Source organism: Epinephelus lanceolatus, chromosome 11, assembly GCF_041903045.1.
Source record: "Epinephelus lanceolatus isolate andai-2023 chromosome 11, ASM4190304v1, whole genome shotgun sequence".
Taxonomy (NCBI): Eukaryota; Metazoa; Chordata; class Actinopteri; order Perciformes; family Serranidae; genus Epinephelus; species Epinephelus lanceolatus.
Genome location: NC_135744.1, coordinates 34,318,161 through 34,343,591, shown reverse-complemented (window position 1 = coordinate 34,343,591; position 25,431 = coordinate 34,318,161). Strand labels below are relative to the sequence as shown.

At 39.9% G+C, this 25,431-nt stretch overlaps 1 protein-coding gene across 3 annotated transcripts in view; it reads right to left on the bottom strand.

Moving 5' to 3' along the window:
* LOC117264062 (glucocorticoid receptor-like) overlaps positions 1–25,431 on the bottom strand; it is an 86,630-nt gene that overhangs the window by 9,343 nt on the left and 51,856 nt on the right. For 2 of the 3 annotated variants that reach the window (XM_033637863.2, XM_078172555.1), the window contains exons 3-7: positions 21,952–22,121; positions 20,338–20,364; positions 9,067–9,183; positions 5,697–5,963; positions 3,462–3,606 (exon numbers count right to left, since the gene is read on the bottom strand). In XM_033637863.2, the coding sequence (XP_033493754.1) occupies positions 3,462–3,606; positions 5,697–5,963; positions 9,067–9,183; positions 20,338–20,364; positions 21,952–22,121 (726 nt within the window). The remainder of the gene's footprint in view (positions 1–3,461; positions 3,607–5,696; positions 5,964–9,066; positions 9,184–20,337; positions 20,365–21,951; positions 22,122–25,431) is intronic. The other variant, XM_033637873.2, reaches the window with a different exon arrangement.

The following is a 25,431-nucleotide window of genomic DNA, read 5'->3' as shown; positions in this document are numbered from 1 at the left end:
CAATAGCTATTTGATGTGCTTGCGACTGGTCGCATGGGTGTACGGGCTCCAAATGGCACGACCAGCGCAAGATAGCAGCAGCCATATCTGGTATATTTTGGCCTCACTTTTGTACAGTGGGAGGAAGTGGAGAGTGTAGTGGGAAATGAACAGTAAAAGCCCACGTGGGGTAAAAATGTTTAATGGATTAATATTGAAGATAACAGATAAAATTGGACAATGTTTTTACCTACCAAAGCATTTAAACTCTGACTTTTAAAAGCTAGAAACAGCACTACAGCAACAGCCAAGCTAACTGGAGATGAGCCTCTGCTTTACTCTGTTTCCTCCAGGGACTACAAAGACTGTGGTAAGCACAAAGACTTCGAAGCACAATCAATTTCTGCAGGCAGTAGTTCTTTAAGTGATGTGGCTGTGTAATTAACATACTGCAGTCGTACCTGAGAAGTCTCTCTGTGGCTTCTGCGTAGCACAAAAGGTTATTTATTGTATAGTTCAGCGTGTAATTGATGCACTTTCTTCTGCCTGTGCGAGGAATGTGGTTTCCTGGTTGTGCTTTGTTACTTGCATTATAAAACATGAGGGGTTCTTTCCTATGAAACTTCTACTACTTTTAGAATTGTTAAAACACATTTATCATTTCACTCCTGCAACACTGATCAGCAGTTTCCTTAGCATTTGGAATTAAGCACCTGCGTACTGTTGTTTTACTTAGAGAGGGTGATTTTTATAATATAAAAAAAAGTGTAAAATCAGAATAATAATCATCTGGGATTTTGGTTTAGGTATATAATTATATATTACATCTTTTTACTTTCTGAAGATCAATACACCAGGAGGGTATTAGCTTAGCTTAGCTTAGCATAAAGACTGGTAGCAGGGGGAAACAGCTAGCCATGTCTGCCTAAAGCATGTAACTCTCACAGATGTATAAAGAGAATTGGATAGAGCGTTGGAGGTCGGGTCCTGTTCATTCCTATGAAAGTTGCTCAGTGGTGTATGAAGCCAAAAAGTTCAACTGCGGTATATAAACTCAACCAGATAATCAACACTGCTTCTGCACTGTGCGGTCCACAAAGCGAGTGCACTTGATACTTCAGCCAGCTGAGCAGCTAACTGCTGGTTTAGCACTACTCTAACTTAAATGTGGATAAAATGATTCAATCGTGCAGCTCTTCTAGACTTTCCAAATGTTACTGGACCAACTGGATAAAGTCCTGATCGTGAAACAAGTCATTTCACAAGTGTTGTGATGCTCCAAAAAATGCATCCACTGTAGGGGTGGGTGATATATATCGTTAACGATAATATCGTCATTGTTGTTTTAACAATGTGCAAATTTACGTTATTGAGTATGCAAATGACTTCACAAAAACAACTGAAAACACACGTTGAAAGGTTGAAACCCCACACATTCACTGAACAAGAGTTACGTAACTTGCGTGCAGCAGCACGCCGCAGTATGCCTAGGTGGTCACATGATCTCTCACTGGCACCTTCCCGGCAGGTCAGCCTGCTGCCAAACAAACATTAGCGAGACAACATAGCAACACCGCCCACGGATGCTCCAGCAGCATCGGAAGACGTGTGGGTCAACTGTAGTGATAGGTCCCAGCCTGTCAGGCTAAATTTCGCAGTACCGGAAGACCATCTACGGAGCTACCTAGCCTAGCCACAGTTAGCTGAACGAAGCGGCAACATGACACAGTTTCAAGTCTCCCCGCCGGAATAGTTCACCTTCAAGGCTGAAGACTGGCCTAAATGGATTAAACGCTTCGACAGATTCTGCATTGCTTCTGGATTGGAGACGCAAGCAGAAGAGGATCGCAGGAATGTGATCTTTGAGAGCGCAAAGTTTAATCAGCGGCATCAAGAAATGGGCGAGACGGCCGACAGTTTCATTACAGCGCTGCACTGCCTGGCAGAGCACTGCGGTTACGGGGCTTTACATGATGAGATGGTGAGGGACAGGCTTGTGGTGAGTCTGCGGGACAAACGCCTATCTGAACGGTTGCAAATGGACCCGGAATTGACGCTACAAAAGGCTGTCACCAGAGTCAAACAGAGCGAGCAGGTAAAAAAGCAGCAAGAAATGTTAAGAACATTTTCCATTAATATCATCCATGAGAAACAATTAATGAGCTATAACTCAGGCTGTTAAAAACACATATTTAAAAGAATATCGTCTAATTATCGTTATCTTCAAAATCCCCCAAAATATCGAGATATTATTTTTTGTCCATATCGCACACCCCTAATCCACTGATTTACAGATGTCTCTTTTGCCATGTAAGTCAATGGGAAGAAGTCTTTTTGGGCCACAAGGTGTCATATGACAGTGTTATAACACAGTTTGGCCACTACTAAAATTGGACTTAAAGCCCGGTTCACTTCCTGTGGGCCTGGTAACTCCCTGTAAAACCGCAAATGTTGGTTTTAGGTCTTAAACAAACAACACTCAACATGTTAGTGTGCTTTAAAGATAAACTTATAATATAAAGGCATATTTAGACCAATGATTTGTGACGAGATGAAACCGTTTAAGAATGCTGCAGAGAAAAGCTGCAGCGGAGTGAACTCTCCACCTGAGCTCGACTCAAGCCAGCTGATGGTGTCAGCTGCAACTCAGCTGGTCAAACTGCCAGCAGCTGGTTTTAGAACATGACACGTCACCTGTTTCAACAGCCAATCTGCTTGTAGTGAAATCTACTGGTCAAGCTCACTTGCTGCGACAGGTGCTCCTGGCGTTTTTCACCATTTCATCACTACAACAAATGCATCTGTAGCCAGTATCTCACTATCACTATCCTCATTCATATTCTAAGAAGCTACAAATTATATTCAGCCACAAAATAAACCTGAAAAGCTGTAAATCAGAGTTGTGGCATAGAGATGATACACTGTCTCATCTAGTTGCATTGGTGTGAACCGGCAGGTTTTTACAACATTGCAGAACAGCACATTGCAAGAAGTTGACTGTTTCAACTCGTCTCATCGGTAATCTTTGGTCTGAACTGGGCATTCCATTTTTGATGGAGCAGGGACAGTTGTTTCCCTCCCTTCCAGTTTTTAGGCCAAGCGAGCCCAGTCACCTCCTGGCAAATAAGCCTTCAGTTCCCTGTGCCACAGTCTGTGCCTCATAACTCCCCTGCTGACCTGAGGAGAGTGCAGAAAGCCAAGTGCTTCCTCTAATAAACATGTTGTCATAGGCTGCTTATTTTCACCTGATTTAACAACTTAACACGCAGAAACTGCCAAATTTCCAATACACTGTAGACGCACCTATATCCAGTGACTTCACCAAGCTGAGTCATGAACAGATCGATGGGCGCATGTGCAAACCACGTAATGAAGTGAGACTGACACCCTGAAATGAGCAAATGCAAAACAAAACTGGCTGGCAAAATGTCATGCTGAAGAACTGGCTGCAAAAATATCCAACAGCTGGCCGTGGTACGTACTTGTTGATGACGAGATCAGGGGCGAAGCAGAGCATGCTGCCGTTACACTGCTCATATGACCTCCAACCGAGACTGAAGGACATGAGGAAGAGCCAGGAGCACTGAAGCAATGTCATCTGGTCATCCAGGTGCAGGTTACGGAAGCCTAGGAGAGTCAGAGCGTCAGTGGGTCAGATTAACACACGCAGACACAGCCAGCGAGACAGAGAGCTACAAACACACAGTCATAATCACACAAATTAAATGAGCAGCTGATGATATGACACTAAAAAAGGGATTACTGCATTTGAGCATTTAGTTGTCCTTTAAACATTGTTGGTTACCATAGTAGTAATGATTGTACAGCATATTTTTCAAAAGAGTGCATAATGAACGTGTTTTTGCAGCTTGGAAAATAATGATTTACTGTGTTAGTGTAGTGGCGTATGTTGCTGCCTGTGATACTATTCACCTATTCTGTCTGCATCATTAAAAAGCACAGCGTAATATAAAAGCACAGCGTAATATATTGATTTCAAAGAGATAAAGAAAAAGTAATTGCTCAATACATCATTAAAACACAATTACGAAACCGGCTTACACAAAGCAAAATGGGACAATCTAGTTAAGTCGATGTCCAAATTGGAATTAAATTGCGGCTCAGTCGTTTCCACACTGTCAAAACTATAAAAGTGGAACTTCAAATGAAAAGTCCTTTCACATTACATTTGTTTTAAACCGTGGCTTTGTTATGTAAAAGCTGCTCCCCCCTACAGTAAGAGCTTTTCCTCACTATCACCTTGGCGGCCTGCCAGCTGTGGACAATGCAAACACAAAAAGATTAGAGCCAGATTTGTCCCTCATCATACTGTCACAGACAGAGAAAAAAAAGTGAGCGTTATGGTTTTGTTGAGAGGTTTTTTCTCTGAGAGCTCTGATCTTAAATCTTTGGTATGACCAATAGCAACAATTACAGTGAGAGGAGAAAAAATCTCCAAGCAAATACTTGGAGCGATTATCAAGTCATGTGCCTTCTTTCTCATGATTAGAAACTAGCACGGGTGGTTGGAAATTCCAAACTCTTGTGCTTCCATTTTTTGCTTCTGTGGAAATCAAACTAGGTAGCCTTCAAACTCAGCAATTAACCTTTTACTTTTTCAACAGTAATATTTAACTATATACAGAGAGTCAAATCTTTAATGCACAAACACAGGTTTTTTTTTTTTTTTTGCAAAACCATTACACTCAAAGTCAAGATGACAGCGACAATAGATGCAGTCATTCAAATTGCTTTGAGATGAAAAGGGTAAAATTTCATCCGCTGCCGGAAGACTTTCTTTACAGAGATAATGATTTCAGCTGGTTGTAGAAACATCATCTTTATGCACCTTCAAAAAGATATTAACCTTGGTCATGACCTGATCCAAATCAAAGTGCTTTGGAGAGGCCGGGTTTCTAAAGTAAATTGTTCTTTTACAAGCCGCCATTATTCTCCTCTTCTGTCTGTAATTACGGATTCAGCAATTACACAGAGGTCATACTTTTTATTACATGGTTGCTGAACATCTGTTGTTCTTTGTCTACACTGCCAAGAGCAATCATGTGTGGGAAAAAAAAATCTTTGTCTTGTTGTATAGTCTGAAGTTAAAGACTTCTACATCGACCACCACTGTAGCAATTAAGATAACCAACTGGCTACCAGCCTGACCATGATTTAATCAGCTCCAAGATGGCTTCTCCTTTGCTTTTCAGTCTAAATCTGAAGAGACCCATTAAAGTTACTAATCTTACTTCAATCATGCCAGAACACCTGTTCAAAATACTGTAGGGAACACGGTGACATTTTGAATTATGATAAGTTCTGTTCCTTCGCTGGAAACGTCACCTATTTTGCATAATTTTGCGAGTTAACTTGCAGCTACTCGTGTCCTTTAGTTTTACTGAGGAATGCCAACAATGCTGACAAGCAGATGCTCGGTTAACTGGAGGGCAAAAGTGAAAGCTACGCCATTGTGTACTACATGTCTAGTCAATCTGCACATTTTCCATTTGATCAAAGGTGATGCAATTTCCTAAACCAGCTGCATCTATTGAAACTAACAAATGACTTCACTTTCCATCCATGCCTTGGCTCACTTCAGTACACATTAGTCTCAATTACAAGCTGGAAATACTCCCAGTGACACACTTTGCTTGAGCGGTATTATGCATCTAAACTATACCACAGGCAACGCATGGTAAGAAGCTTTTGGTTACCTGGTAGTGACTTGGCCCACTTGACTGCAGAGATGACCTGCTGTCCCCCCAGCCTGTTGAGCGTGGTCATGAGCCGCGAGGAGGTGTCAGGCAGCGTGCTGTCATAGCCGGAGTAGATGACCTCAGGCTCGATAGCCTTGAGCACAGACAGCATGGTGGGCACAAGTTGGGGCATGCACCTGGGGATGACTGGAATAGGCATGTTGTTGATAGGCTCTGCAGGAGGCCGCTGCACTTTCATCTTGATCAACTTCTTGTTTTTCCTCGCTGGGGGGACGGGGCAGGACAAAGGAGGAGAAAGGGAGGGAGACATGAAACAGGGAACTGGTGAGCAGCGACAGTCGTTATTTTACTTTTCAGCCATTAAGGAGATGTTCCTTTTTTCAACTTTTTTAAATGAATGATCTCTAAATTTTAAAACTAACAGCATTTAAAGGTCTAGTGTGTAGGATTTAGCGGCATCTAGTGGTGAGACTACAGTCAGATTTTAACAAGACTTCTACCAAACTACGGTGACAGACATGAAAACACAAAAGTGCAAATGTAGAGCCAATATCTGGTTTGTCCGTTATGGGCTACTGTAGAAACAACATGGCAAACTCAGTGGAAGAGGACCCGCTCCATACACAGATAAAAACGTCTCATTCTAAGGAAATGAAAACATAACAGTTCTTAGTTTCAGGTAATTACACACCAGTGAAAACATATTCATGTATGTGGGGATTAATAGACAATACACTTAGATCAAGGTCATCACCAGAATTAATTTGATGGAGAGTCGTGTGTTTTCTCCAGAGAGGCATGTACTATATGGTACAAATTTACAGACTGCCAACAGAACAAGGAGAAACAGCCAGATGTTCAACCTCGCAGGAAACCAGAAAGCACTGTTTTCATTTTTAGATCATCTGTCATGTCTTGGTCTATAAAATGTCGGCAAATGGTGAAAAAAAACAAAACCATTTTCCTGGAGGCCAAGATGACGTCATCAAACGTCCTATATTGTCTTGTATAAAACTCAGAGAAGCAGGGAATCCTTTTACTAGAGAAACGATCAAAATTGTTGTCAATACTCTGTTGATCAGCTTATTCATTAGTTGGCTAATCCTTTCTTTTTGTAGTTTCTCTCAAGAGCAACAACAGGAATAGCAAATTGCTGTGTTTTTGCGCACAACATATAGACTGTCAGGGGTTGTGGGGTTAACACGAAAAAACATGTTTTTTCCTACTCTACCTTTTTTAATTTCCTCTCTTGGCGTTTCTATGGCAACTAAGAGCCTTTTCGGTGGGAGTCTGTCTGCTGATGCTGCACTGACGTCCATCAAATCCCTCTCCCTGCCTCCCTCTGTCTCTCCCTCTCTGTATATGGAACTACTTTCACATTTGTCTGACACACACCGCACTGTGTACATACAATCTCACCCAACACTGACAGCAATTTCATGCCCCAAGAAAGCATCAGCTGAAATAACACAATGAGCAAGTTCAAAGCACTTATACAGTTGCTGTGCTCCACCTGTTGCTTCCGATTTCCAACAGAGCCTCATTGTTGCACTGTGTCTTAAACATTTATCCCTTTGGGAAAGAATCAGGTGAAGGATCAGCAGGGAAGGCTGTAGACGTGATCCATGAATTGAAGTGTGGAGGTGGCACTCTCTCATTCAGCCTCGCCTGCATACCAGCACACGTGTACCAAACAGCACATTCATAGATAATGCCACATGTTCCCAGGTGGATGACTAACACCAGTCAACCCACACTGCAGCCTTTCTAAATTTTGTTTGAGACAAAATGTTCATAAAATGTACATCCAATTCAAAAGTTTTTAAGTGATTTTCATTGTGGTATCTGTGCTCACAGTCAAGGCTTTCGGTGAGAAGACATATTTTCAACAGAGCTGTGACATATTGCTGAGTACTGGCACTGTGCGAGACTAGAGGCCATTTATTCACTTCCAATATATTTCATCTTGACTGTTTCAAATCTATAGACCTGAGAAGCATTAAAACCACAAATTATAGAAGGATTTTCGATATCCACAGGTGATATTTCTTCATCTCCATCACTGCCACTGTACTGAGCAAAAAACTGTCTTTTAGCTAAAAGTGAACATGAGGTTAGTAATAATACCCAAACAGTATTCCTATGGCAACAGAATTATTACATAAGAGGTAAGAGAGAGGGAAACAGAACAAAGTTAAAGTGAATACATGACTTACAGGACTGCTGTAATCAGCCATGGTAATTTGAGGCTGTGCGTTCAGAGCGGACGATAATGGGTAAGTCGAACGGAAATTTAATTGTAATGTCTTTATAGATTCCTTTCCAACAAAAAAATTTGGCGCTTTGGATAAAAATACAGCTTTGAGCAAAAAAAAACAAACAAACAAACGAAAATAAAACAAAACATAAAAAATAAATAAATGAATGAGTAAATAAATAAAATAAAACTAAATAAAAATATTAAAATAATGATTATAATAATATTAATGATAATGATAATAATAGTAATAATAATAATAAAAGTTTTATAAAGGTTTAAAATCTACAATAACAAATAACTAAAACTTAGTTGAAGCTATTAGCATTGTAGTTACTTAAGTACTTTCAGTTTCAGTGTACTTTGCAAGCGTAAAGCTACAAGCATGATTCTAAACACTGCAGTGTTCTATCATCCCTGTTGTTTTATTTCTCATGAGAATTTTCTCAGTCAGTCACCGAAGCAGAAGCTGTGGTGACATGACACATTGGACTAATGCCACTTGCCCACTTTCCATTAACTTGGGTGACGGTGGTTTAAGTGGAAACCAGACATACTGGAGGCCATAGTGGAAAGAGTGGGTGGCAGTGCCGCAGGGCCACTGACACTCACTGCAGGGGAATTTCAACGAGCTACTACTTATAGACACCATTAAATTAAAAAAAAAAAAAGTTATAATCCTGTACCCCGGTGTTAACTGTTCTCTTGGTATATGAAATATTAAACTATTTTTGATGACTGCACCTTAGGGGAATACACATATATTTATCATTTCAAATGTGGCTCTTTACCTGGGGGTGTGAGTCACTCACCCACCATATAAAACCCTTGACCTTAGTAGTAGCTATAAAAGCGTTATCATAGTTAAAGGTGTGTATTCATATGTCAATTTTTCATTTTCCCCCTATCCTCTGCCTCCTGATGTAACAAAGGGAGGTGTGGGTGGAGGCTAACAGTTCTCCACAGCTCTTTATTGTCTTGTATTTGTCACATATCCTGTTTTTCAGATGAAAATACCGCACAGTATGAAAGTTAAAACCTGCTGTTTCACTGTGAATTTAAAGTCAGTTATAAGGAAGCCGGCCTGATAAGATGGGTCGGACTGTTTACCTTCCAAGTTCATTCCGGCTTGAAGACATTTCCTGAAGCGGCATGCCGGACAGTTCTTCCTTCGGATCTTATCGATGATGCAGTCGTTTCTCCCTGCACACAGGTAGTTGTGCTGGCCTGTTAGGATGAAAGGGAGAAGAAGAAGAGGAGGGGGGGGGGAGGGAGACATATTAGCCAGCTAAGAAGGTGTGAGAAGGATTAGCCTGAGCAGTATGTATTATGACCACACTAACCACCTGCTGATTCAACAGTAAGCCTGACAAACCTGTGGCTTTCCTCTGGTGTTGAGAGCTCTGCTTTTTAAAATCCTCACTTGGAACACATGGCACAATTCGCAAATGTGCACAGAGCTCTTTCCCAACAATCAGGCACGGTCCACATTCATATTGTGGGCCATGTACAAGAGCATAAATAGTCCACATCTGTTTGCATACCATGAACACTTTCCCATTCTCATAATAACTCTAAATGCCGCACATGATTAGGATATGGGAATATAAACCAGAGATGAAACTGTACTTGGATCAGTTTAATTTGAGGCAGTAATAGATATCTGGCCCGGGGGAAGAAAACGTGTCGACTTCATCAAACATTTTTAGAAGAAATACTTGTCAGTGACATGCAAGCAAAACTTTTTACGAGAAACAGGCTCGACCATGACTTTAAAAGTTTGGGATGTTAAAAGATAAAGCTGGCAATACTTTCCATATCTGATATTGGAAACAAATGTGATATGAAGGGAACAAAACAATGGATCATTCAAAACTGTAACCTCCTTACCCAATCTGTGGTTCTCAGTCCCAAGCTGAGTTGCTATGACTAAACATATAAATATTTATAAAATAAAGTCACAAATAAATGATATCACTTTTAAAAAAAGATTCAGTAATTTCCCCAAACAGTAGAGCACTGTAGTTTTTAGCAGACAGTACTCAAACAGGAGTAAAGGGTCTATTTGTTGGGGTATCTTTTTTTTGTTCTGGATTTGGTGTGCTAGTATTTACACACTACACTACAGCAACGCTACACTAAACTAAAACTAGTATTGTCCCCTCGCATTTGAATGCCTCCATGAACCATTTGAATTGTACTTACAAATCACATCCATATGTGTGAAAACATGGATGCTTCACACACAGATCTTTACCATCAGCAAAGTTTCAGCGTGGGGACCCAAGATTGGTGTCACCAATTCAGTATCTGACCAAATGTTTCCCTTCTGTTCCTGACTGGAAAAGTGTTTTTGCATCATATTATGATGTCACAGTGATGTTGATCTTTGATAAATACCGTCAACATTTCATTATATCCTACTAGAGTTTTATGTGATTGTTTTTTCACAATAAGCAATCCTTGAGTGATGGCAATAACATGTTTTGTGAGATCATGGTGACCTTGATCCCTGACCACCAAAATCTAATCAGTTCATTCTTGAGTTCAAGTGGGCGTTTGTTTCAACTCTGAAGTAAACCTTCAAGGCCTTCTTGAGATATTGCAATCACAAGAATGAGACAGACTCAAGGTCACAGTGACTTTGACCTTTGGCCACCTAATTCCAATTACTTTTTTGTTGACTCCAAGTGGACATTTGTGCCGAATTTGAAAAAAAAAGTCCCTCAAGCATTGTTGAGATATCCTGTTTACGAGAATGGGACAGACAGACATACATACAAGGCAAAACATAATGCCTCAAGCCACAGCTGTTGCTGGCATGCACCACTACTTCATATTTTTGTAAATACAAGCCAGTAGCAGTGTAAGACCCCTCTTCCTCCATGGAGCTGCAGCAGTATACTTCACGGTCCACCCTGGAAGAGCTATAGATCTACGTGATGTTACCATGTCAGCTCAGTAGTAGCCCGGGCCACAGAGCAACAGTGTTTTGCTTTTATCACATAGAGTACTTATGCTGCAGAGCCTGAGGAGTGTCACATGAATCTCATCTTTCCAGCATCAACACATTCTTTTGAGTTCAAACTGAGCCATAATCAATCTAATAGACAAAATTAATAAGGGGATGTCCCATAACGTCATGGCAGACATGCCATGGTCATTTCTTTATGTTTCATTCTGACAGTTGTTCTATGAAATCCAACTGCCATTATAAACCAGAATAACCTCGGATGTGCTAGATGAGTCACTAACCCAGCAAAGATATTCACATCTGCTGTTGAGCTCATGTAACACTGTGGAAAAAAACAGAACGTAGGCAGTGATTTAGGAGGACTCTACTTGCACTGCAAACTCAATCAAAGCTGCCTCTTGTGTCAAAACAGCCACAGGTCTTACAGTTAACATTGTACTCTTGATATGGCCTGTATGAACTTATTATTCTCAACTTCTGTATTCCTAAAAAGCTGTCTTAGATCCTGGTCCGTTAGGGAAAAACACAGCCAAGTGTTATACAAGTCAATGAGTGGCAGAGAAAGAGATGAGATGCAACCACAAAAGAAAAAAAAAAGCCTGCAGGAATGCAGGCCGTTTTTTCACTTCCAGTAACTCATTAGATACCAAACTGGCAGCTGATCTGTGCTGCATTTAACTAGGGCTGGGTGATATGGACAAAAAATCATATCTCTGTATTTACAGGCTGAATGGCGATACACAATATATATCTTGGTATCTTCTACAAAATAGGCTGCATGTTTTCAGTTACAAGTCAAAGCCACATTTGTGTTTTATAAAAACAGGCTGTGATCAAAATAAAATGCAAAGACAGGGATTTTTCCCTGTTTGAAAATATACAGCTGCACAACATGTAAATGAAAACTGACATAAAATAAATAGCAAGGCTTTACATTAACGTTTTTTCACACAGCACTGGAGCTACAGAGGTTTAAAGGTTTGCAGCACAGGACACAAAACTTTAATGTGAGTATAAAGGTATCAAGTAAATCCATTGAAGTTTGGAATTAAAAATGTTTGTGAGGGAGTTAAAAAGTCATTGTCCATCTGTTAGCCTTTCAAATCAATCTAGTGCTGGAAAATGATGTAATCTATATATCTTATTTATGCACACTGCATCAACAGAGAGGATGAGGGAAGGAAGGAGTTAGAGGCACTTTGTCCACATTATATACGTCTCCTATATGTGATGTCTGTATTGTCGCTGCATTTTTAAAATAAATCTGTCGCCTGCATCCAGGCGCTGCCTCTGTGTCATAAAATAGACTAAAACTACCAAGAGGAACGGCAACGCACTATGATCCACCTCACACACAAACTAGCAGCGCAGCACTGGGTTGCATGTGTCCTGCGGCCATTTCATTCATCTCACAGACTGATTTAGTGTAGCATGTGCAACATATAGACTGATGTCACACTGTAGACTAATTAACAGATAGATTAAACAGACTAGCAGCTCTGTGTCGCGTTTAGTGTTGCTGGGGAACATGTGAGTAAATGAGTGGGGTGGAGCTGTGCGGAGATTGTGAGGGAGGAGAGATGCACATTGGTATGCGTTATGTAATGCAACATGACCCTATATCGATATAGACGGTCTAAATTTATATCTTGCTTGAAAATATATCAACATATCGTATAGTCGTTATATCGCCCAGCCATCATCTAACCTAAAGTTGCAATTCAGCTTAAAGGTATACTACGCAGGTTTGTAAACAGTATAACCAGCAAAAGTAAAACCCCATATTAGCTATATATGTGTTTTTTTTCTGCACTGTGTTAGCGACTTTTAAAGCTTCCTCTTCCTCTGCTTACACTGCGGTACCTGTTTGCTGCCTTTTTATCCTAATGCTGTGCCCAGGAGCGTCCCGAACACGGCCAAATAAGACAGAAAATACAGACACAAGGCAGGATCTTTACCCTACAGATAAATATACCTGCCAAACACTTCTAGCAGGTCATAAATGATGACTAAGAGGGACAGCTTTTGTACAAATCTATACCTTTATTTTTTATTTTTTTGGAGGGGGGGACGCTTTAAGATCTGTGATGGAAAAACACAGCTGTATAGCAGTGCTCCTTTAGAAGTTGCATTTTCCTTCTGAAAAATGTTGAGCTCACAGCCACCTCTTATTAAAGAGCAAATGCCCCTTCTGGATGGCTGGCTGACTAAATGATAGCATACTCCCCCATCACCAATTACTGTAGATATGGAGATGTAAGGTGGAAGGCCTGCTCATTAGTCACTTGTGGCATAATAGCAATACTCATTATAGAGCCGATGTGCACAGCTCTCAAACTGTGAGGAGCGGCAGAGGAAGAGGATACAATAAATTATCACACAGAAACCCTGTAATGTACAGTCTTTTCATATTCATCAAACTTGCCACTGTTTTCTAAATTGATGGAGGGATCATCAAACTGGATGATACCATAAATATTTCACTTGTTCTTTCTGTGCCATTCTCCAGCAACCCTTCAATTATTGTACACACACACACGATGAGAAGTTTCTGCATGACCACAAAAATCATCTCTGCCTGAAACAAGACCTTACACAAAGACAAAATGCCCTTTGGGACCATAAACATTGTTACTGATCTTCCAAATATCATGTGTTTGATGCGTCTTTTTGAACTAAAGGGCATTCAATAAAACCGCTGGCGCCATATAATAGAATGTCAAAATAATACTACAGTGTGCAATTTGTTTGCCTGTATCACTACACTACATCCTAGAGGCACGTGGGCATGATAGCAGAATAGTGCAATATATTAAAATGATATTCCTAATAAAGCCTTTGTACTTAGAAAAGCCTTAAACCTCACTTTAACGATGCCAAACCACTTCTGAGCAATGTTCAGTCATGTGTCTAAAAATAAGTTCCAGAAAACGTCTTGTGACGTCTTGGAAAACGTCTTGTGATCCTTTGCTATTGCATCACAAAGCAGTGCAATAATCAAACCAATCAATTTTGAGCTGTATTCTAGATTCTCCATTAAGGTTAACAGCTGGCAAACATCAGTGTTAATGAATATGTGTTTGTGAATAAAAACTAAGACAGAGAGTATTTGCTGACCAACATCTTTGTCATGCTAGAACTGAAACGAGTACTTCCTAAAAGTCAGCTATCTTACAACAAATGAAAACTACTGAGGAAAAAGGACGTATTCCTTAGGCATCTTTCTTATCCTGACTTATGCCGCTAGACATCTCTTCAAAAGCTGGCTCTTGGCCTGGCTTGACCTGCTGTTCCTGCCGGTAATGTCAGCTGACACGTTCATGACCTTAATTCATCTACAGTCCCACACGAAACTAATTAGGCTGTCAGCCGCCAAAATTCTCTCACAGATGTTCACAAAAGATTATTTTTGCATTACTGTTATCTAATATTTAAGACGCTCATCTAAAGCGACATTCAGACAGCATTTTAGTGAACAAATGTGAATCAGGCAGCTACAACTATGACACTGTGTGTATATATATCATCATGGCAACCCAAGACAAAAATAAATAAATAAAATCTGTCTAGGTAACACTGGAAAGAATGCTATTTTTTTTTTCAATTATATAAATATATGTAAAGGGTGGAAAAACAGCCTACAGAGAAATTGACCTATGGCTAAGCCCCACCCCCAAACACAATGAGCCAATCACAGTGTGTATAGCCATTCCCATACACTCGGACATGCTCTGCCTGGATGTTCATTGAAATGCATTACAGAAAGTCAGGTTTGTTCGGTTTTATGAGATCTGAAGTTTAAAAATGGTCAAACATGGTGCATGGGGTACATGCAGCTTCGACACAAGGTATCCTGAGAGGCTGGGCGATGGTGTATTTTTTACACTTTCCTAAAACACATCTCAACCGAGAAAAGTGTCTCCTTTGGATAAAGTTGTGTGGTAACGTTAGACCAGAACATCAACTCAATGTGAATAAGATTAACAAGGATGTCTGCATCTGTTCTACGGTAAGTCAACATCGTGTTTGAGGCAACATATTGTCACTTTGCTGGAAAGAAATATAAAGATATCTTTAACATCTCTAGCTAACGTTAGCTAAAGTTAGCCTAACGTTAGCTCCTAGCTGCGTTGTTCATCATGTCACCTTGTTTGCTGGGAGTTCATTAGCCTATTTTGGTCTAGTTTTGTACTTTGGTGATTGTACATCATTGTTAGCTGTTGTCCAAAGGGCTCTAGTTAAGCTAACGTTAACTTCTGGAGCTTAGCTTCATTAACTTATCTGTAATGGCAGAGATAACAAAGGTTGGCAAACGTTATGCTGAATGATTCAATGTAAATACTGTAGCACCAAACTAACGGAGAGACACTCTTGGTAAAGATGGTAAAAAGGCCGTTATCCTTTTCTCATATTCTGAGCCAAAAACCTTAACTTCAGTGACACTTTAACTTGTTGTCTTTGATGGCGACGGCAACGAGATGCGGTTCACAAGCGTACACTGTGACCTGTAAATTTTGGCTTGTAATTTAAGCTTTTCATCGACCTTCTCAACAATAAAATGATGAATATATACCTCCAATGCGTAGTTTAGGCCCTTTTGGTTACTTCTCAATGACATCTGATCTTTATATCCTCAAAAATCATCAATTGGCTCCTGCGAAATGCCGTGTACTGTGACACCTGCCATAGCGCCGGTCACTGAATGTTGATAATTCGTCCGAGCGAGTGGAGGGGGGCGTGGCTTAGCCATAGGTCAATTGTGTACTGTGCTACCTTTACTATACTGTATGCATCTCTGTGCACAGGACTTAGCTGCTAGTTGTTAGAAAAGAAGAAAACCAAAAATTATAATCATTATAATGTTCATAAGCCAGCCACCACCATACAAATAGTATAGAAGCGGATCAAGAGAGAGAGCAAAAGCACTTTTCCTCTGTTTTCTCTGATCATGTAGCACCAGTTTCAATTATTTGCATCTTCCCACTATAAAGACAGTCAAGCTTTACAAAAAGTCCATCTTTCCAGCTATGAAATACTTCCTTTAGGCTGAGTCATACAGGCCTTTTTCAGTTCTCTTTAAGGTTATGACCTGGACAGTAACATAGTATAGAAATTCCTTTTTTAAGTATGTCCTTATGTTTGAACAGCCACTGTTCATGCATTGTATAATGTTGATTTCCAGACTTCTGTAACCCTGACCTGTGTGGTTGCCTTTGTAACAGTGAGTCAGCTCACATTCAATTTATGTTATCATATAGTGCTTTACATTATTTTGCCCTTCTCCTGTTTGCTCACAGTGAGTCAATACTGAGTGTAATACTGCAGCCTAAATTCATGAACTATTAGTACCAGCAAACACTGAATCTGGGACATCAAGCAAATGATTAGCTCATCTTAATGATGCTTCAGAACAGCAGCAACCACTTTTTGTGGTGGCTAAATAAATTCTCTAATCAAGGTACAGCAAACTGGTCTGTCTGTGTACTGTACTTTAACACAACAGTGTAAAACTATAGAAAGACTAAAGCTTATAGCATAGATTAATGCAACTGTGGTTGTTAGTTAGTTAATAATTGTATATATGTATAATCATTTTTATATTCATATTAGTGGCAAAGGCAATGTTTCCCTAGACGGTTATCAATATTACAGGATCACCTTTAAACTTACGAATAATCATATATCACACAGACTGGAAATTAATCTGTAGGGTCTGTGGTGTGACGACAAGATAGCAGCCTCAGGGCTGCCAGTTGTAGGCACCACTGATATCACAGGAAGTCATTACAAACAATGGCGTAAACAGCCATCTGTGGTGTCAAAAGTGCCAGCTGAATCACACTGATATCCTCTTTCCCTTATCCTGCCCTGATCTGCTAACAGGGGCCTGGCAGCATCTCTCAGCACTGGTCGGTGAAGCCGCTGGCTGGGTTTGTAGCCAACACTAACATGTAGGGCTACAACTAATGAGTGTTTGCTCAGTGGGCCAGTGGTTAGCACTGTCAGCTCACAGCAAGGAGTTACAGAGTTCGGACCTGACCAGTTCCTTTCAGTTCAGCAATAATTACCATTTACTTTGTCTGACTGTTTGCAAATAAAATGGAAGTTTTAACCAGCAAATGTCTTTGATAATTAACCAAAACAATAAAATTACATCTGATATGGTGAAAATCACTTTTATTTTAAATTGCCATGAACATATACAGTAAGTGACTGGAAGCAAAAATAAAAATATGTAGTCTGTTTCTGAGTTTAACTGGGATCTCACTGATATAAAAACCTGCATTTAACATAGCCACCAATTAAAATGTTTTTATTAAAGGTTTTATCACTGCAAAATATCCAAGCATATTTCCTCAACTAACTTCCCCTTCCATGCAGCAATAACATAAAACACAACTGCTTTGCAATTTAAGAAATTACATTTTGCCACAAAGTTCTGAAACTACTGTTTCAATACCTTTCTTAAAGGAACAGTGTGTATGATTTAAAAGCATTCAGCGGCATCTAGTGGTGAGGACTGCACACTGTAACCAGCTGAAACTTCTCCCAGTTAGAATTCCTTCAGTGTTCATTGTTCAGGAGGTTTTTACCAGGAGCCGAATTATCCTCTGAGGTCTCCTCCGATCCAAAAAGACTTCAAAAAAAGTTAATGTTTCATGTTACAAATAAGCATTGTACCGATTATGTTAAGATGAGATGGGCTGGTAGCCTAGTACCTGCTCATGTGTGCTTGCCTTTTTTCTCTGAAACTGTAAGTTCCAGACATTTAGGAGGTTTTTTAACCAGGAGACAAATGATCCGCGGACGTCTCTATGTCTCTAAAACAAACAGACATGCTGATTTAAACCAGTAGAAACACTAAATAAAGCAGTTTCACGCAAAAAATAAATAAATCAGTGTTTATTTAGCGCTCTTGTCACAGGGCAGCTGCTTCCTACAGAGGCCAACATGAAATTCAAATGGCCCTGACTAGAGCTAGTGTTTAATTTGTCCCTTCTGGGCTACTGTAGAAACATGATGATCTTTGTAGACCAGGACCCAGTTCCTATGTAGATATAAACGGCTCATTCTATAATGACAAAAACACGATTCTTATTTTCAGGTGATAATACACTAAAGAAAACATACTTATTATATTATATTTTATTTCTGCCAATAGATGTCCCTAAATCCTACACACTGGACCTTTACGTCTTGTAGAGGAGCTCATTTCTTTTATGTCTTAGAGCAGCCAAACATAGTTTTAAACGGCATGGAGGAAAAACACTTGGGAGGATTGTGGCACATTGCTCAGTGGAAACCACTGTGGAGAGGAATTTAACGCAAAAAATAATTAAAATCTCATCTGAAAAAATTATTTGGACTAGAAATTTAAATTTACAGATGATTTTTAGCCAATAATGATACTTTGGAAAAACCTTAGAAAAAAACAAAGCATATATTGCTGTTAAGAGTGCTGGGTGTAACTAATTTGAGATATCTCTGTTATATAAGTTTTTGTTCTTAAGTTGAATGTGGGTCTCATTCTTTGCAGAAATTGCTTATTGTTGCTATCCAGTTAAAACCACATAAGCCAAAATTTCTGTGTGGGTTTTTATTTTTCAAAAATGTCAAATAAGCTGAAACATAAAGTGGCCCTTTATATAAAACTTTCAAACTTTCTAAATTACATAAACCATTTTAAAACCTAATTGGTTTGTTGATGAAAACAGGGCCTCTGTTCTTAACTTATAATAAGCTGACGTTTTGGAGATACATGGTTTTCACAGCACAATGATGTTATTTTACTGTAGACTACTGTTATTTGAGGTCAAAATATATTGTTATCAGTTGACAATCAGCCCAGCGGTACGATACCAGTGAAAGTATCACGGTTCTGAGTAGTATCACGATACCACAGCAAAAATGAGGCAGATGTGCCTTTTGTCATTTATAAAAAGATAAATCACTTTTCTAGAATACATCAATGATATTTCAATGGAATAAATTACTTATTGACTTATTCATACTTCAAAAACAGCATCAATAAGTGATTAACATAGGGGGGACTGAAATAAAATAAATAAATAAAATAAAAATCAACCAGCCACCCTCCTCCCCTGACAAGTAAAGAACAGTCCCTCCATAAGTAAAGAACAGTCCCTAAAGTGCGGTGAGGTTTGTGGGCCGTTACCTGCCACAGAGAGAAATGTGAATGGCAGTCATGACGCCAACAAAAGAGGAAATTAGGCTACTGGACCTGGGGTCGGATTTCTCTGTCGCCGCCGGTAAGCCGTTATTTTGCGCCGCAGAGCCGCCGTAGGCTATTTGACCACCGTATTCCTGTCTGTGACCCCTGTTCAACCCACAACCTGCATGATTCGCCTTTCGTTTCTGCTGCTGGTTGAAATCTGGACTCGCACTGCATGCTGAATGATTTATTTTGCTGGCACAAAACTATTTTTAGTCGCAAATGTGAGTAAAATGCTCGCACGTAGAGCTCTGTGGAAAAAAAATCACTGTCGACAAGTAAAAAGTCATAAATAATAACTTTCACTGCTCAAAGATACTCACATGTCTGGAAAACAAACCACTACAGCAGCATATTGAGTTCCAGGTGACCAGCACGCGCCGCTAAGCCCTTTTCACACAGAGCGCACAAAGCGCCGACCTCCGCCGACGAACCCATTCATTGTGTATGTGCTACCGCCAGCGCGCGCCGTTATTGGACGGCGCATGGATACTCACAGAAAAGTGCCGCGAGAATAAAAAAAAGAAAAGAAATAAAGTCAGATTAAATATTCCTTCCGCAACAATTTTAAGATCTTTGAGTAATGAATTTAAGACCAATTTGAGACATTTCTAATGAATTTAAGACATTTTCAGGCCTTACTTTTAGATACATGAATTTAAGACTTTTTAAGACTTTTCAAGGGTCCGCGGGTACCCTGCTGAATGTGGCCAGTCATCAGTGGAAACACACACACATAAAACACATGAGCAGCACAAGAGAAAAAAACAACACAAAAACAAAAAGAGCTGAGAGGTGATTTTTGACATCAGATCTCAGGAGGTTAAAGTGGCTCAAGTGCATAAGAATAGGTCTAATTAAAGACAGGGTGTGATTGCAATTATTGGATCTACCACCTGCCATGATGAGGTGGAACGTGCCAAGCAGGGACTGAAGAGCACAAAATCACTCACAGGCAATTAACGCTGACTTGAATTAAGAAATCAGAACATTTGCATGCATTAACAGATAGTTGGCAGAAGAGGCTATGCATGTGTCTAGGCAGATTGGTCATATTTCAGTGCTGAAGGAATACAGGGACATGGGCAAATCAAAGTTGATAGTATTACCATCATCATCATCATCATCATAATTGTAATTATTATTAATTTAAATATAAAGTGCATTTATTTACCATCTGTGTTTTGTCGTGCTCTCCATCCTTCACCATAGAGACAACGACCGGACAATGGAGAGGGGGGAGAAAAACAAAACAGATATAACTTTCTCAGTGCTAGTGTCGGCAGCTCTTTTCAAAAATAAAACTTCATTTTGAGCGCTTGGCATTTACACCAGCGCCGCATTTTATAAAGCTAATATGGTGAATAACAGTCAACAATCATACAACTCAACAAATTAACTGTAGCAGATTGTCCAGAGTTCATATCTAGAATTTTACAATCCATCTGTAGTATTGTTTTTGCACATATTTTAGGAATAGTAGCCCCAAATAATTTTGATTGTATGCAGGAAGCTAATAATGTCTTCCCATCATCAACCACCAGCCATGTTTTAGTCCTGAACTGCTGCAGAAGTCAATCAATCTATGTTTACTCCATCACCGTACATTCAAAGTAATGATTTCACTTACTTTTACTTTAGTAGCAGCGTTAATTACAGATAAAGACAGATAAAGACAGTGAATGTAGGCACAGAATGAAAGAAAAGGACAATGCTGTCTGCCTGCTAACTGGGACTTGAAAACAAGAGATTAGAGTGGCTCATGTATGCGCATTTAGTAACCAGTGTCAATTATGAATGGAGAGTGGTTTATTTATTGTTCACCAAGGCATTACCTGCCCATTGTTGATGAATGCAATAATCAATTAATAGTAGCACACCCTTCAGAAAAGCCTTTTTAACCTACTTACACGTCTGTCGAGGCAGCTTTAGAGAGACAGGAAATGGAGAAACAGAAGCAGAGAGAAGCTGAGGGAGATGGAATGCATTGCTGAAATCCTTAAACATAAATTACTTTCTGTTTGTCAGATGCATTCCTTCCCCTCCCATCTCAAGATTTTGTTCAAGACAAGCACCCTGATGCACAAACTGCCTGAGACCAGAACCGAATACAGTATTAGAAGATATTAATGTTCCTGAAGCAAAGCAGAAGAATGGCTGTCCAAGCCTATTATAATACCAGTCCTCTACGGGGCCAAACTGTGTTAACAGAAATAGCGTATTATTTTTGGAGTAGGCTTTCTGTTTTCAAATATAATTACTTGTAAGTTATCACTGCCTTGATACAGGAAAAACAGGAAAGGCAAGAAGAAGAGGAGGCGGTAACATGCAAGGTCAGGACTAAGACTCAAAACTGCAAAAGTGCATGAACGTGACGTGGGTTGACTGAAGTTCAACAACTGCCACCGAACTATTCCACTCTGACCTTGGACTTTGGGAAATAATTTTATTCTTCTGCTGCCTAAGAAAAGAGAAACAGCAGAGATGCTTTATTGTTGTGCAAAAGCTCCATGATTATATGTGAATGTGAATGTGAATGTGAAATATGTAAATCTGATTAAAGCCCGGTGTAAATATGGCCACAACTCATCCGTTTCAAAATGAAAAAGTTTTAAACAAAAACCCTTCTTTTAGAATTTTTATCACTGTTGCCAAACTCTTTCTTTACAAAGATCAATGTAAAAAAAAAAAACAAAAAAACATTAAAATTTATATTTAGATTTGTAATTTACAAATTGTGTGTCATATCTGAGTTACTGAGGGGTGCAGGGAGGCGTGTGAGACCAACCTTCGACGGCTCTCTTGAAGAACACCTTGCAGCTGCCGCAGGTAACAACCCCGTAGTGGCATCCCGAGGCCTCGTCTGAACACACCAAACAGATCTTGTGAGTCTGCCCACTGGGCTTGGTTTGGCCCGGCACTGCAGTACTGCTGGTCTCTCCTGTTCTCGGTGAGGGGCTGAAATGTACAGAAAGACAGAGAGGAAAATATGTAAAGATGAGTAAGCAGCAAAGATATTTATGATAAATTCAAGGCAGGCTGCTGAGGGCTGGTTTATGAGTATAGACAGCCTGAATGGTATGCCGTACTGTTGCTAGGAGACATGAAAACTCTGTGGACACATGCAGTTGACAAAGGGAAATGTGTGAACTGAAGACGGATAATGTTTCGACTGTGCCGCTGTTTCTCTGATCGATGCCTTTTCCTATAGTGATCTGAAGGACTTGAATGGTCAAAAGATGGTGGTGGTGGTATTGCGTAAAGAATTAAAGGGGCAGTGTGGTGAGGACTGCTGAAACTTCTCCCATGTGGCAAGTGTGAACTCCCAGTTAGGATTCCCTCAGTGTTCTTTATTCAGGAGGTTTGTACCGGGAGCCTAATTATCAGCAGAGGTCTCTTCCTGTACAAGACAAATGGACCCAGCCATCAAAACCAGGCAAATAACTGGAAGTTAGATGTTCTTTAGGAAGCATTCATTTCAGTATAACTGACTGGGAGGTTGTCCTCAGATGATACTCTCTGACTTAAGTGCAATATAGCTGATGGCTTGTTAATTTTGATGAGCTTGCTGATTGTTTTCTCATTAATACTTAATGCGCAAGCAAATGAGTCAAACCCAATGACGCCTATCACTGGCGACAGCTCTTGCACTCCTTGCAGTAACTAAGCTTTAAATCTCACTCCAAGCCTCCCATTGTGTTACGATGCACATTAGACCTCATTTAAATCTCTTGAGAAACTTGCCCGCACACACACACACACACATACAGAGAGAGACAGAGAGTTGTCATAATCCCCAACTGTCTATAATTAGACTAAAAAGTAACTGAGACACCTGAACTGCAGTGTGAAGCCTAACTAGACACCAACACCAATCTGTCAGGTGTACTGCAGGCAAAGTGCGCAGAGAGTATGTCAGGTTTAAGAGGCGTGTTGGGGCCAAACTGACTCCAAACTAGTGTTAGACTGACACTGCTGTGTAATCCATGACAGGAATTTAACAGCATTAGAAGGGCTTAAATCATTTCTCCCTTGTTTGTTTTGGCAGCAAACTCATTGGAATGCATATGAGCATCAAGTAACTGAGTCGGCTTCCAAAGCTTGATAATGATTTTGCATTCAGGCCAGGCCTATGGATATCTACCCATTTTCTCTCCATGGCTCTCAAGCTACAGGGCCATATTTGCAAGATAGCAGTGGAGAGTGCAGTGTGTAAATGGTACTCATTAGTGTCCGTCCTAAAGACCAGGAGCCATCCCCACCGCCTATCTCCCCAAACAAGCCTGACCTAAATTCACAGGCCAGAGCCTCATGGTCATAGGAAAGACGACACTGGCTTATGTAAATTGGACTGCGGCCAAGGGGGAGTAGAGGTGGTGTATCTTGGAAAAAGGCCAGCTGAGAAATTTAGCTTAGCACTGGACAAGCCAAGATTATTTCCAACACATGCAGACGGGTTCAAATAGTGGCGGGATTCAGAAAGCGATTCCAGCTTTACTTTTGGCAGTCGTCAGAAAAATATACAATCACACTGTTTCACAGTTGGCTTAAAATGGAGGGGGAAGATAGAGCAGGGAGCTTGTTCACAGTCTGGAAGAGTCAAAGAGTCAAGACATTTGCTGTGTCCATACTATACTAACATCCTATTAAGTAGGTCTGGGTATCGTTTAAAAAAGTATGATATCACTATCAATACCAGCACCCTTACATCACTACCAATACCAATTGAGTACTTCATTCATTATCTACAATGTGGCTTAATTAATTTTTTTTTTGATCGATGGACCCTTACAGACAAAAGAAATATAAATAACTGAGGAATGGACACATCAGACTTGGGCAGTCACCACTTTTTCCACCTCTCTTGTTTACCATGCCAGTAATGTCAAATGAATTATAGCACACTTTGGTGCTCATGGTTTCCTAATTAAATTGAACCATTGAATTGTGAAGAATCTAACTGAGCTAAGTATGTGTAGCACGTTCAAGCAGCTAACTAACGTCAGCTCAAGCATGTAGCCAACAAACCAAAAGGCTTTAGAGGCACAGTGTCAATTGCAACCAGACCTGGCATCTAACCGATGACCTGTGTTTATTTGATAAAACGTGTAGCAAAGAAAAAGGGACTCTGGGTTTCACTAGCCATGTTTCCATCAGCCTGTTTAGATGCGCAACTTGAAGTGAATAACAGAAAATTATGATGGAAACACCAAAATTCGAATTAAAATCCCCTGATTCGCACAAACTAAAATACGCTCGATTTAGCCGGGTTTTGGTTGATTCGAAAAAATGTTGATTTGCAAAACGGGGGATAGAAACAGTTATGTTCGAATTAAGTCTGACATAGCGCACCTCTTTCGCTTTAGTGCGAAACCAATAGTATGTGAATTGCATACTGAGTCCAGTGAAAAGTTACAGTATGCAAACACCGGAAACACCTGCTTAAATATCTAGACAATGCAATGCAGTAGAAGACAACATTTCCAACAGACAGTGACCAAGGCAGCTTTGTTACGTAGATAATACTTCAATTTAAGTACATAAGAAATGTAAGATTTCACTTTGCTAGGCGTAATACAAATTTTGAATTATTTTTAAATTACCAGTAGAGCATGAGTTGGCATGGGCTACCATGGTTACGTCTCTCCAGCCGACAAGGAGGCTCTCAGTAAGTGAAGTGGTTAATTACAGCTTAGTGATTTCGAAAGGATCCATACTATGTTTTCATTGCACAATACAATAGTACATATATTAGGTGTGTAGTGCAGAGTATGCCATTTCAGACGTAGTGATTATCCGTCTGTGCATTTCCAGTGACGTTAAAACACATTCAATCTAATATAAACTAGAAAAAAATAGTACAACATGGTGCTGCTGCATAAAAAAATTACAAGATTATTACCTTTGTGACCTCAAATAAAAATGTTGTACAAAATACATTGCAACCAAAGGTATATTCAAACATGAAACACATCTCTCAACCACAGACCTAGCAGACTTGATGACTCATACCCAAATGACTGTGTATGGATCATTGTGAAACGTTTTTAAACCCACAACCTGTAACCGTTTTCAGTCTTTGATAGAGGTACAGTAATCAACTTCAAAAAAACTCTGACCTACATTTAAAACCCAAATCCTACATACAAACCAAAATATGTACCCTAACAGTCTTTATCACCATGTTGTGCAACTGATCCTGCACATAGCGTTAACTGTCGGATACATCACAGACTGTGTTGTCAATAAGGTTTTCCACAGTTGCTTG